The sequence below is a fragment of the Mustela nivalis genome (genome assembly GCF_964662115.1).
Source record: "Mustela nivalis genome assembly, chromosome: 7".
NCBI classification, from domain to species: Eukaryota; Metazoa; Chordata; class Mammalia; order Carnivora; family Mustelidae; genus Mustela; species Mustela nivalis.
This window is the reverse complement of record NC_139026.1, coordinates 70,408,239-70,422,802: the sequence shown is the minus strand read 5'-3', so window position 1 is coordinate 70,422,802 and position 14,564 is coordinate 70,408,239. Positions and strand designations below refer to the sequence as shown.

General features: G+C 43.4%; 1 protein-coding gene across 2 annotated transcripts in view; it reads left to right on the top strand.

Moving 5' to 3' along the window:
* The window catches only part of SSPN (sarcospan), a 112,921-nt gene extending 99,667 nt beyond the window's left edge, over window positions 1-13,254 (top strand). For both annotated transcript variants that reach the window (XM_082738567.1, XM_082738566.1), the window contains 2 exons: window positions 2,620-2,706; window positions 8,830-13,254. In XM_082738567.1, coding sequence (XP_082594693.1) covers window positions 2,650-2,706; window positions 8,830-9,195 — 423 coding nt within the window. In that variant the 5' untranslated portion in view covers window positions 2,620-2,649 and the 3' untranslated portion in view covers window positions 9,196-13,254. The remainder of the gene's footprint in view (window positions 1-2,619; window positions 2,707-8,829) is intronic.
* The last annotated feature ends 1,310 nt before the right edge of the window (window positions 13,255-14,564 follow it).

The following is a 14,564-nucleotide window of genomic DNA, read 5'->3' as shown; positions in this document are numbered from 1 at the left end:
GTATGTCCTCAAAAGAGTTTTATCGGTCGACTAAGAGAAATGCCCAAGAATGAGGTTATATGTTCCTTTGCACCTTCTTGCTGGAACCTGGCCTAAATTAAGGCTCCAAAGAAGTGGATACTACTGTAGGGGAAAAATTTCGTTCAAGGAAGACAAACAGAATCAGATTTTAAGATGTGGGTCAGTTAGGCCTGATGATTGGGATGTGTCTTTCATGAAGGCAAAGAGGAGAGTCTTGCCAAGTGCCAACTTCACAGCAGCCTCTGGGGCCAAAGACAGTTATATGGGAGAGAGCTGGACCCCGGGCACCTGCAGACAGACAACCAGGAGTGTATGGGCACATGCTTAGGGACTTAACACTCTGCAGAGAAGCAAGTTGAGAAAACTCCATCTGGTTTGTTGCCAATAAGCAAACAAACAAACAAAAAAGGAGGTCTTTTTTCTATTGTTTCAGTGCTATAAATTCTTAATGTGAAAATACATAATAAGCCCCTCCAGGCCTGATCAAACGTATACCTCAATTAGATCATTTTTAAAAATAAGTTTTGAGAAGGAAATCCGTCCCTGACTGGGAATGTCCACCATGTTGTGGGCTGCACACGTAACTTCAGGGTCATTACTTCTGCACCTGCTAGTGCTTTGCCTGAAAAACTGCCTCCCTGGGTCCTACCTACTCTGTTTTCCACCCAGCTCTCTCCAACCTGGGTCATACTCATGCATTTTCATGCTGCATCTCTCCCCTGGGAATGTCACTGTTAAGTTATCAGCTGTCCTAATGATGGAAAAGCCTGTACTAAAAGGAGGCTTGGCTTTTGGCTTCACAGCCCAGTAGAAACCCAAACAGCTCTCAACTTGAGAACCTATGAGGCCACAAGCAAATTATTGATTATGTTCAGGGGCAAATAGGATAGAAGCATTACCTTCAAATGCTATGCTGGCATGGTAAATAAACAGCTCTCCTCCCCTGGGGTGTAAAGCTAGCCCTAGGGGTAGAAATGATCACCAAACCAGTCATTAACTGACCTGCTAGGTGACACTCAGCTACACTTCCAACATCTGTCTCTAGGAAACTTGTGCTTATCAGAAAATATAATTCTGTTGCTTTTGGTTTCTGTCCTGAAGTAGCAACATTTTGATCTTTCCAAAATTAAGTGTGAATAGATACATTTGATTAGAAAACTCTAAATCACATTTACAAAACTCTAATGCAGTAAAAAAAAGAGAAAAATCTGGTTTGACAAAACAGTTGAGTATCTTTTTCTCTCAAAGTTGTCATTCCTTCTCCTAGTCTTCTCCTTCCCTTTGTGGGTGCTCCGATATGGGGGGATCACTTCCTTTCTCTCCCTGGCCACTGTCCTCCTGTCAGTCATGCTGTAGCCACGATGTGCAGATTCTACTGGACTATACCTTTCCTTCTGCCTCTTTCTCTGACTTTGCCTGCATCATCTCAGCGCTGGCCCATCTGAAAGATTAATTTTGCTTTGATTAGTAAAATGATATCCTGGCATTCTCACCACCAACCCACCCAATACCACTGCTCATCTTTCTGAAACGTGTCTCGAATTATGTCATTTGTCTGGTCAAAGAATTTTAAGGAAGTCCCATTACTCCCTAAATTAATCCTATATCCCTGGATTTTTTTTAACTATGTTTTTAAAAGTTTTTATTTATTTATTTGAGAGAGAGACAGTGAGAGAGAGCATGAGAGGTGGGGAGGTCAGAAGGAGAAGCAGACTCCTCCTGGAGCTGAGAGCCCAATATGGGGCTCTATCCCAGGACTCCAGGATCATGACCTGAGCCAGAGGCAGTTGCTTAACCAACTGAACCACCCAGGAGCCGCACCCCCCCCCCCCGATTTTTAACTGACCGTTCTGCTCTATATTTTGTTATTTCAACTACAGTTATATATTGGCTACTCTTCCCCCACAATTGGCGCCAGCCTAGCTCTGTGCGATGGCTTGGATTGTTCACCCAAACTACCTCGTATGAGCGCTGGTTTCATTATTTACTAGCTTTGTGCTTCTGTTTCCTCATTTCTAATATGAGGATCATAAGTACCTACTTCCTCGGGTTTTGTGATGATTGCACGAAGAAATCCATACAAAGCCCTTCGAAGATCACCAGCACAAAGTCAGTAGTCAGTAAACGTCCGCGATCATTATCATGATTATCATCATCCCTTTCAAGGACCATTTCAAATCCACCTCTTTAGTGAAGTCTTTTTAAATTGCCCGACTCAATGTTATTCCCCCCCCCCCCATTTTGTACTTCTCTGAATGGCATTCTCCATATATAGCCCTGCCTTAGAATAGTGCCTGCACTTATCTCGGCCTCAACTGGACTCTACCCTTGCTGAGGATCATTGTGTATCTAAAGGACCTCGGACAGCACCTGGCGCATCAAAAGGCCTTAATAAATACCAGGTCAATTGAAAGAAATTGATTTTACTATTTTAAAAAGGCTGTTCCTCAAGCTGAGAAAGGAAGAACACAGACAGATAAGTAAATGAAATGAGCACCTCGATAACAAGGCTGTTCCTGGGGAAAGACGCTGAGATTGATGTCATGAGGATGCAGGACTGTCCTGATAACACCCTTTTGTCCCTGTCCTCCCTTGCAGGTCTGCTTAGTGGCCTATCTTGGTTTGTTTATGCTTTGTGTCTCATATCAAGTTGATGAAAGGACATGGATCCAGTTCGCTATGAAAGTAAGTTGTCATTGTTCTTTCTCTTTTATCATCACATAGAAAAAAACCCGACAAGTACAAAATAAAAGAATGCTTTTTAAGGGGTTGCATATCAGATTATTCTAGAAATTGCATTTTTACACAGGCCAAAAAAATGTTTCAGGAGCGCATTCCTCCAGACCCCAGAGGTAATGCTGATTTTTTTTTTTAAGTCTTAATTTCCATGCTCTAGGTTGGCCCAGAGCATATGAAATCTGTCCTTCAGTGCCCTTACAAGGAATATTGAAAATTCATCAGTTCAGCAAAAATACTTGGCCAGGGAAAAGGTGTCTCTATGAGTTCCCACTTCCATATCTTGGGGGTTTTTTAGAATATTTTAATAATGAGGCAGTCTAAGTGTATTTCCTCTTGTAGGTGGGATCACTGAGACAGAAAAAGTACATTGGGTGCATCCAAATGATCTGTGCCAAGAATCTGAGGGTAAAGGGTGGGGGAGAGGATGGGATTTGCATGGTTTAACAAGTGTGTGTCTTTCCCATGCATGTACTTTTTTTTCTTCCATTAAAGATGGTGCATTTGATTGGAACCAATTCAAGTACACAGCATTTCACTACACAGTAAAATCTGCTCCTGAGGGAAACAGAGACACACCCTTTTAGAGTTTAGGGAGATAAACACCCAACTCAGCAATCAGAGCTAGTAGAAATCAAATTCCTACATTTTCTTTCAACTGTTTGTAGCAGAGAACAAAACGGTTTCTGTACTGTTAGTTTGTTGAGGGTTTTGTGTATGTGCTTGTGTGTGTGTCCATTCACACTGTTTACTTTTCTTTTGTAAGAAAACACATAACTGGATACTTCTTTGTTCAAGCAAGAAAACAGCACATAAGAGTAAGTCAGCTCTTATTTAGAAATTAAGAAGATGCAGAAAAGATTTTTTGTATTCCAGTATAATTGAAGCGGTTGACATAAAAAAGCAAAATGCTTATATGTATGTGTATTTAAATCGTGTTGTAAAAGAGTAATTAATGGAATGAAAATGTTCACATTATTTTAAACAGCCAAAATAAGCTGGCTCCACAAAATGTACAGTATCATCCTACAGAATAAAAAAAAAAATAGCTCTTAGTGCAGAGAAAAAAATAGTTATCTTTGAGTGGTGGGAAGACAACTGCAGTTTGTAGTCTTTTGCTCCAATTTTGTAATGTTCTCCAATAGTTAGATCTAACTTTTCCAATTAAAAAAAAATAAGGGGTTCTATTTTTTAAAAACTGATAGAATTTCATGGATATGCCTAAATTTGGAAATTTTACTTTTTCTGAGGGTGTTTCTTAAAAGAAGGCCAGATAGAGCAGACATCAGTCCATGTTTACTTTTTTTGTAAAGGTCTGACTAAACACAGTGAAGTTTAGTGATGATAAAAAAAAAAAGCCAGAAAGTCTAGGAAGAAGTGCCCTGTTAAATTACAGGAACCTCTTTCACTAGGGTAAAAAGTGTTCTTTGCTAGGTTCATCAGCTTATGTGATATGCCCTCATTTCCCCTCCAGATGACCCAGCAGAAGCACCGGCATCAGCTTCAGGGACACCCCGGAAGCCACCTCCACACCTGCACTTAAAATAAGGAGCAAGGACAAAAATAAAATAAAGAAGTCAGTGCCAATGTCAGCCAGGTTGAGAATTCCCCACTAGGAAGATCTCATTAGCTACCTTTTTTCCCCCCACCTGTGACAGACATTGACAACTACGGAGGCACTTTTCCCTTCTCCTGAATGTGACCTTTAATGATGCTTGCTGCCAGCTCTCTAAGGTGCCCGCTATATTATCTTCAGGTCTAAAAGGAGCTTCAGTCAATCGCCAGGGTTTCCAAAGGCACAACAAGTTACAGCCGACTTTCCTTGTGCCTCCACATCATTGCAAGGGGCGGGGGGCGGGGGGGGGGTTACGAAATGCATCTTGGTGAAATGCTTCTCACTAGCATAACCGCATTTTCGTGCCTGCCTGTTGACGGCCTGGCCTGAGCTTTGTTGCAGATTTCCCTCCCCCCACCACCCCCCGCTGTTGTTAGAGACCCAGATGGCCCCGGGCGGTCGCTCAGCGGGATCACCGCGGCTCTCTGCAGCCTGAGCACGCGCGCACGCAGACACCGCTCCCTCCCTCTCGGAGGGAACAGCCTCGGGACTTGTTCCATCTCCGGCGACCGCTGGCCTCCCGGCGACGCCGCTGGCGCGCTCCTTCCCTCTCCCCGGGCCCTGCCGGCGGCCTTGGCGGGCCCCTCGGGGCCTGGGCTTGGGCCTCCTGCCTTTCCTCATGGCCCCGTCTTCTCGGGGCTCACCTGGCCGACTTTCAGAAACGGGTGCGGGTCTCGCGCTTGGCGGCCCTCCCGGGCTCATTCCCTGCGAGAACTTTTGAGGCGCGGTCGCCGCGTGCCCCCGCGCGGAAGGCCCCCGGGCTGCCGCCGCTCCCGCGGCTGCGGCTTCCCCGCTCCGGCCGCTGGGGAGGTTCATTAAATCCAAGCCGCGCCGCCCTGCTCCCCGAGTCTCGGAGCGCTGAGGCTGGCCGGGTACCCATCAGAGGCCGCGAGCGAGCCGGGCGCGCCGGGCGCCGCTGTTACATAAGAGCCGGGGCCTCCAAACCCCCCCCCCCCACCGGACCCCCCACCCCGCGGACCCCCCACCCTCACCCCCGGGTTCGGGCGCCAGACGCGCGGGCCGACGCGGGCAAGACAGATGCGTCCCGGCCCCGCTTCTATCAGGATGTATGGGCTCGCATTCCCAAGGTCATCGCCCACACTTTCATGGGTAGTTTATTGGTGCCGTGTAGGTAAAACAAGCCACTCGATTTTAAATTACAGATTCTCACCCAGAAGCTTGTTGCTGTCAGCTGAAGTCAAACCAATGGTAGCTGTAGCGCAGGCAGAGATAGCCCCCAGGCTTGGGGGCGATCAAATATGTATTCGTGTCTTACACGGATAAGAAATTTGATTCTGTGGCTCCGGCCTGTTGACGGGGCCGGATGCTTTCACAGGGTGGGAGAAGCAGAGCCGCAGCGGGTGAGAGACCCGCCAATGGAAGTGCATTCACCTTCCAAGGGCTGAGTGGCTTGGTTTTTGTTTGTGCTCTCGCTGGCTTCTAGCATCTTAAAGATGCTCAATTAAGATTGAGCAAGCCATGCGTGTGCGTGCGTGTGTGTGTGTGTGTGTGTGTGTATGTGTATGTGAGAGTGTTTACATCCTTTCTGTGAGCCAAGTATGCCTGTTACTCCCACATGACAGAGAATAAGACAAAGCCAATAGAGTTGATATCCTAAGAGTCTGGAGAACTGGCAGCTCTCTCCATCTCTAGTAATTTGTTTATGGATTTCACAAATGCTTAAGTAGTGCTAGTTTGTACTAGACGCAGCTCTAAACCCTTGACAGATATCAGCTCTTTGGGTGCCTATAATAACCAAGGCTTAAAGGTGATCATCATCCCAAACTTAAAGGTGAAGTAATGTAGGTACACATGGGATTGAGTAGTTTGCTAAGAAGGGGAGAATCAGGATTCCAGTGTGGGTCTGGCTCCCCTGTTTGTGCTCCCGGCCATCGCTCTGCTGCGCACTTGGTAAATGTCTCAGGCAAATCTTTTAATATCTAAACCAAAAGGTGATCTTTTAAAAATAGGCAAAATTCTCACTTCAGCAAATGGATTTCTGTGATTACAAGCAAATCCTCTTTTTGCAACCACCCAAATTATTTGCAGATTGAGAAGAGGGACTCGTCATTGCTTCAAGATATGATCCCACTGAATGTTACAGAAATCTACTGAGGATGTATGTGTGTGTTGGAGGTAGGAAGGTTATTGCAAGACCTCCTCAGTTCCATCCATTGATGGCAAGAAAATGTGCAGAAAAAACTCCAGTTGGGGCCATTCTACTAAGCAGATGACTCTCAAGTGGGATATTATCCCTTTAATTTGGGCCTTCCCTGCTGGTAAAGGCACCAATGTATCCACATCCCCAAAGCAAATAGTTCCCAGTTCCATGCTGCCTGCACTGGAAACACGGCTCCGGTGGGCACACTTCAATCTGGCTCTTGGTATCAGGAGTTGGAAGTCAACCGTCAGACCCAAAGATTTCAGAACCACCTAGAATATTTCATATATTCTGCCCCGATAGTCCCACAAAAATAAACTCATACTCTTTAGCCTGAGCACTATCGTGTTTGCAGAAAGCATGGCCACTGAAAATTTAGGGAGAGGATGAGTTCAATAGCACATATTCAATCTTTCCTTTTTAAATTTTAATGGTTCCCATTAGTATTTATCTGCTTCCCTTTCTCCAAGGGAGACTAGACATGTTGCATAGAAGTTCTCCTTGTTGTGTCCCTGAGATAGAAGATGTTGCAATCAACTGTTTCACAGATGAAACAAGTGGGTTCCAACTAACGATTCTTCAAGTGATTGAAGAGGAAGGGTAGTGTGCGTGTTTACGATGTATTTGATGAGAAAAATCCAGAGAAGCTGGGCTTCTCCTTGGTTGTGCAGCCGTGCGAAGGAAGATGGTTTAGCCAGTGGGTTCCACTCCCCTCCCGTGCCCTCAGTCAAGCTTTCAGGCAAACCAGACTCATGATTAGGGCATCAGCACACATACACACACACAAGAAAGAAAAAAAATACATTTTTAAATATTCTGGGTTTAAGACTTGAAAGCACTTGGAATTGTCAGCATGTGGAGAATCACTCGGAGGACTTTTGAGCCCATGTTTTATAATCTGAGTTATGTGTTTTTATTTTAAATGACAGATCGCTGGAAGTGGAGAGAGTGCTTAATCTTTTCAGAGCTACTTTAATCTGAGCCTGGACATGAGTAGAATTAATCTTACTCTGAGGAGTTCACCTTCACCGGAACTGCTCTATGAGCAGCTTTTAACTATGGAATGCAAATCTCACACAAAGAACCAGGCTCAAGTGCACCAGTCCCAACAGCTGGGGAATCTGTTTCCTTTTTTTTTATTATTATTATTTTTTAAAGATTTTTATTTATTTATTTGTCAGAGAGAGAGCGAGCGAGAGCGAGCATAGGCAGACACAGTGGAAGGCAGAGTCAGAGGGAGAAGCAGGCTCCCTGCGGAGCAAGGAGCCCGATGTGGGACTCGATCCCAGGATGCTGGGATCATGACCTGAGCTGAAGGCAGCTGCTTAACCAACTGAGCCACCCAGGTGTCCCAGGAATCTGTTTCTTATCTAGACCCTCAGCAGGTGGGACCATGAAGAGAAACGTTTCCAGTAGGTCAGTGCAATCCCAGGAATATTTCTTGTTTTTATAAAATGCTTTATATGGTGACTGTGTCAAGCACTCTCAATTTTTGATCAACGCATTTCAGGTGTAAGCTAAATGTCCTCTTCAGGGATTCCATGGTTCTTTAGCAGCAGAGTTTAGCTCTTGAACCAGACTTTTCCATCACAAGGCTGTCACATAGGCCAATGGTGTTCAGAATCTCTTGGCAGCTATAAAGGGCCATTTGGGGTTTATTTTTATGCTCAGGAACTACATGGTTATAGGTGATGAAGCTGACATTCAGTCATCTACCTTCTGGAACCATAATTTTTTTCCAGCAACCTCTTACTGGGGATCCTGACATTCCTGGACACAGGTTGGCAATCACTATTTTGAACACCGCTGTTTTTATTAACCCGTATTGCCATTTGGTCAATCACAGCCACTTCTGGCCAGCACAGTGTTTCTGTTGCATCCGTTGCATACGTGTTCTTTACTTCCCAGTCTTTTTGCAGTCTTCAGGTGAGCAGTTTTTGAGGTCCAGAAACAGCCACAGCCTGCCTTTCAGGGACAGCTCTCAGGTTTGGGAGTCATCTAAACAGGCTGCTACATCCAGAAACATCCCACAATCAAGCTAACATTGTTGGCTCAATCTATGAAAAGCACCCAACATCCGTAGGGCAAATCAACATAGGATCAGGGGTTAAGGACTGCTCACGATCAAATCAAATTCCCCTTCTGCCTTGGGGACTCCGTTTCTGAGGCGAAAACAGCCCCTCCCTCAGGACCTTCCTGATGAGAGAAGAGAAAGCCCAGCTTTGATGCATTAGCTTTGTCACGAGTTGTCCCGTGTTCTTTGGTAACTGGAAGGTTCTGTTCTGCTTTCTCGCAGCTGTTGTACTTTCTGCTGAGTGCCGTGGGCCTGACAGTCTGCGTGCTGGCCGTGGCCTTTGCTGCCCACCACTACTCACAGCTCGCCCGGTTTTCCTGCGGAACGGCTCTCGACGCCTGCCACTGCAAGGTGCCCTCCGAGGAGCCCCTCAGCAGGACCTTTGTGTACAGGGATGTGACGGACTGCACCAGCATCACGGGCACTTTCAAACTGTTCTTGCTCATCCAGATGATTCTTAACTTGCTCTGTGGCCTTGTGTGCTTGCTGGCGTGCTTTGTGATGTGGAAACACAGGTACCAGGTTTTTTACGTGGGGGTCAGAATGTGCTCCCTCAGGGCTTCTGAAGGTCGGCAGCAAAAGGTCTAACGTTCTTGCTCACGGGTGGGAGACGAAGCAGCCCACTGCCGAGCTGAGGTCAAAAAAGAGAAAGGGAAGGAAGAAAGAGAGAAAGAGAGAGGAGGAAAAAAAAAAAAAAACAGAAAAAAAAAAACTTTTGACAGTAACTAATAGTCACTGTTCTAAATGGATATTTTTGTATTTTTTAGGAAATAAACACATCTCTTCAGGTTTCTATAATATTTTTAAAAACTCTTACAGGGAAATTAACATCCAGACTGACTTTGGGACATTAAAAGAACACAGAACGGGGAAAGAACAGCATGTCTATCTTTGCCGCGTGGAGTTTAGCCCTCCTAGGGCTGTGCCCCGCTTCCTGAAAGCTGAGCAGCCCCATGAAAACTTTTGTAAACCGAAATGGTGTAAAGGGAGAGGCTGTTCTGTAGAAGCAAAAAAATCTTCAGCTTTCTTTCAGTTAGCAGAAATGGATGCTCATGTAGATAGTTTCGGAGAGTGGGGGAAACCTGTCCTCATTTTATTCCTCATTTGTCTCATCTTCTTTCCTGCAAGCTCAGTTTATAGTGCGCGTTGGCATTTCAGGCCCACGTCGTAAATTTTGCCGTCTTTTCCAGAACCTCCCACCTCCCTCCATGATCTGCCCTAAGTCTCGGAGAAAGGCAGGGGTGGGGGAGGAGAGCTGAACAGCCAGGTTGAGCCTCTCTATTTTCGCTGGTGGAGATGTCTTCAAGGCATGAAACAGCTTGAAGGAGCAGAGAAGAGGAAGAGACTTTGCAAAGGCGCGATAATTATAAACACCTGGGCTGGGGCGGAGGCCCTTTTCTCCTCAGCTCCCTGAGTTTGGCTCCATGAATGGATCCCTTGCTAAACGCTTTGGATGATTGTCTGCTTCTGAATAATTGAAAGTTGGTGGTAGTTGTCTTCTTAATGATGTAGAAGGCTCAAAAATAATTACATTATGCTTCTATTCTATCATCTAAAACAAATCATTAAAACTAATTTCTACCTAATTGTTAATTATAAGTATGCTCCAAAGCCTACTTAATGAGCCCTGGCTGTTCTTACGTAGTAGCACCATCAGAGAAATTACTCTCATAAGAGAGGAGGCTTAAAGATTCTTTCTTATGAAAGCCAAGCTTGACAAGGGAGAAGAGAAATTTTTTTTTATTAATAGCTCAGGTTAAAAATACTCATTTAAACAAAAGCGAGAGCATTTGTAATGGGCGATGTTTGTACAAATAGCACATTTGTGATATGTTGTGGAGTATCTCTCTTGGCAGCTAAGTCCTTTTGAAGAAGACTGGGAATGGCCATGCGTTCCATTCATAAAAGTGTATCTGATTTGTAATCCTACTATTGACTCGTAAGCACAGTTCCCCCGGAGACTTCAACTCCTGTTTTGAAGTCCTGATTTAAGCATCTGCCCGTTGACTTGGAAGGTAGTTTTTATTTTGTTCTGTTTCTAAGTTACCACGACTTAAGAAAAAAAAAAAAAAGCACAAGTGCCCTATGGTGGGAATCTTTTCTCTCTTATTATCAAGTTCTGAACAATATCCATGTTTTAAGGACAGAGCTCAGAATGCAAATTCATGCAGCATAAATGTTATCAAGATCTTTCTCTACTAGCATGCTGTAGTGAAATCAGAGATTCAAGATAATAATGGAGATGAATTTGCCTCTCCACATTGCCTACTGATAGACTCCACTACTCATGAAATTCAAACCTAAAAGAAAAGCATTTTCTTGTTTGCCTTAGAAGATAGTCGAACAATCCCATTGATTGCGACAGTAGTGTCAATTTCTGCACAATATAAATATCCAAGTAAAGAGAAAAACGTTAAGTCATTTGGAGGATTGTAAATAGCTTTTACGTTCTCCAGATAAAACACCTGATTAACAGATGTGAAAACCTTTTTTATGTATTGACTCACTTTAAAAACGGCCTTCCTACACAAGAGCTCAGGCCAAGAATTCACATTGGAGGGCTTAGTGGATAAGACTCTGGGGCAGAGGTTTGATCACACACAAAAACTACAGCATCCTGAGGACGACCTGAACAATACTCTGTGCTGTTAAAAAAACAATACCAAAAACTGAATGCATTCTGATCTGGACAGTTTCCTACATAAGGAAGAGAATGGCTGCTTATCTGAAATATTATAGCTGTCCTGTAGAGTGAGAAACTTGTGATTTAATGCTGATCACTATGAATAGGGCACCACTGGAATCACACCCTGACTTCTTTCAACAACTTTTTATAGCAAACACTACAGGTCTTATATTGGAAAAATTAAAGTTCTTCACCAAGGTGCTCGGTGCTTTACACACGATTCACAGGGTATTTCAAAGAGTAGAATAACTTTAGCTTATGTGCTTTCTTTTTCTAAATGATGCCACCAGGCAGGATCGACATAAGTTTGATAATAATCAGGATATATATATCCTGATTATTACATAATTATATTATATATATGTGTATACCAGGCAGGATTGACATAAGTTTGATAATATCCTGATTATTGGATTATTACATTATATATATGTATGTATACACACACACACATATATACATATATACATACATATATATAATGTAATAATCCAATAATCAGGATATATTAAAATCCCCAGTACATATATATATGTATTTTTGCTATTATGTAGTTAAATTTTGCTATTACGTAGTTAAATCATTCTTAAATCCCTAAAAGAGGGAAAAAATAATCATAACTGAAAGAAGGAACAAATAAAACAGGAAAAAAATAAAACAAGAAAGGAGTCCCCTGCTGTGAACTGAGTATTGATATGTGTAAGAAATGTGTTACATGAATAACAAACTGCTTTGCGCTGGATTTAAAGTATTTTGAGGTTGTGTTTTGCAAATATTGAAGTTATAATAACGGCAACAGAAAGGGAACAGATACACAGCTTTACACTTAGCAAAATGTTACATTTGAAATCTGACAAGGAGCCAAGATGGTGACTGTCTCTTCTAAACCATAAAACAGTAAGATTTGCGCAATCCTCCTCTTCTTCCACCTCCTTCAGGAGAATTAAATGAATCAAGACTTTGGAAAGAGGGGAAACTGCCGGGACTTGGCAGTACTTGAAATAGGAGGAATACAGCAGCCTAAATGTACAGACTTTGTAACCGAGCCCACTCGATCGGTCTGTGCCTTCACGTGACCGCCATCTGTGCCTCCCTCGCTCTGTCCAAATCTGTGGAGGCAGCTCCTTGGAGCCAAGCCTAAAAATATAGCTATGCGGGGCCCTAGAAACTGTAGTCAAGTAACAGGCCTGACTTTGTGCCCCCCTCTTTGAATTAAGCATCTATATGATCTCTTTGGAGGGGTTTCCAGCTGCAAGGGCAGCGGGTTCCAAGAGCAAGGACCAGTGCTGTGTGTGTTCTCTATTCACAGCGGGGACATTAGAATCTCTAAATACTCTTGTACTTCCCTTCTTGCATGCGTTGTATCTGGAATATGTTTATAGATTGTTAGTAAACGGTGGGGTAGAGGGTATCCAAGGAAGGTTCTGGAGGACAAGGTGCGGCAGTCATTGAATCAGGAGCAAACTTCAAAGTTGCCCTGAAAAACCGGTGCTATCCTGTCACAAAGCCCACCTTTCCATTTTCTCGTGACTGCCGTGAACGATTGCTGGGTCGCTATTAACTTCCGTCAGTTGTGCTGGCTATCGGTTTTTACCAGACTCCAAGAACTCTGTCATGTTTCTGAATGGATTCAGAGTCTTCAGGGCAGCGTTAAAAAGAGCTGCTGCCAAATATATTGTCTCCCAATGGGAACATTTGTTCAGCTGAAGGCTCAGTGTTTCAGCCTGTGAAATGGATACCTTGATTCTTCTCTTCTGGTTTCTAGTATTTTATTATCTTGAATGATTATCCCCTTCAAGAATATTGGTCTGCCTTCTGCTGTTGTGATTGCATTTTTCTGGCATTGATGAAACAGTGACTAGAAAACATAGTGCTTTCCACAGGTTTGAGGTGGTCGTTTTTCAAGGGGTTGCACATATTCAGATTTTCTTTATTAATAAAATTTTCATAATCTCTGCAAACACCTTGTTTGGATGTGTTTTGAAGGGTGTTACATGTGAACTTGCATACATAAAATCTCTCAGTTGAGTGTTTGCTTCAAAAATTTGGTGTTGGGGTGGATGAGAACTAGTATTCATTTTGACTTCGTTGTTCCAATGGCTGTCTCTGTTTTGGTACATGGCACCCACCGTGGAAGTCAAGGTTATAAATGCTCCCTGGGGCTGGAGAGAGCCAGAGCTGAAAAACATCTTGCAGAAAATACTCAGAATGCTGATTCTTAATTTATGTCTGTTAATGTCAAGTAAAGCTTGGCCTAGAGAATGGAATACAAGTTTGAGTGCCACATGTTCAGTCATATCCTACATTTAATTATACAGAAAAATGGACAGCCTAATTCCATTTCAAATCTGAATGTAAGGACTGCTTCTTACAAACTCTGAGGCAATTTAAATAGTTGATGATACCATACAATGCAGTAGTTCTTTCTGTTTATTTGAGTTAGAAAAGCTTGTAGAATGGGAAGAGACTGTTATTACGACTCAGGATACACTCTCTGAGCTGGGTTTCCCATCCTTAGTGTTAGGGCTGCAGGTCCTGGGGTGGAAATCTGACGGCTGTTTTCTGGCTGCATAACTTTTGACAAACCATTTCATGTTTAGCTTCCCCATTTGCAGAGTGGAGAAAAACATAACACGGGGAAAGTTAAATGAAATAGCACTTAGCAAAGTGACTGGCTCAGAGAGAGCTTAAAAAACATCTGGTTGATTTCATCCTTAGCTAAGTTCTGCATAGCCCTATGCCACTTCTTCTGGTCCCACATCCAACTAGAAACATAGCTCTGCTTTGCTATCCCCTTCTGTGACTCCCTTTTCATAATCCAGGAACATTATCAAAGGGGCTGCCAACAGAAATTCTGCTTTAAAATAAGATAGTGTCAGCTCTTATTGGTGATAGTGCACAGAATTATGTGCTGGCTGGATCCCTATTTGTTGGTTTGCACAGCTGGATGTTTCCCAAATGTGGCCATCTTTTCTCGGTTCTTCTCTCAGGGAGAAGGAGAAACTGAGACATTTCTCTTGATTTTCATGTCACTTTGAATTTAGTTTGATAGAAGCATGCTTAACCCCAACATTTTACAATGAAACTTTATTGGGCTTTCATACATTATCAGCTGTCTGTATTTTAGATTGTGATGTACAACCTCTGATTTATTTTAAAAAACCAACTACCAACCACCTTTGGTATGCTTGACCCTGTGGGTCACTGATTCTCATTCAAGAATTATTAAAAGGTCTATTTTTCAGCATAGTCAGCAAATACCACCTAGAGC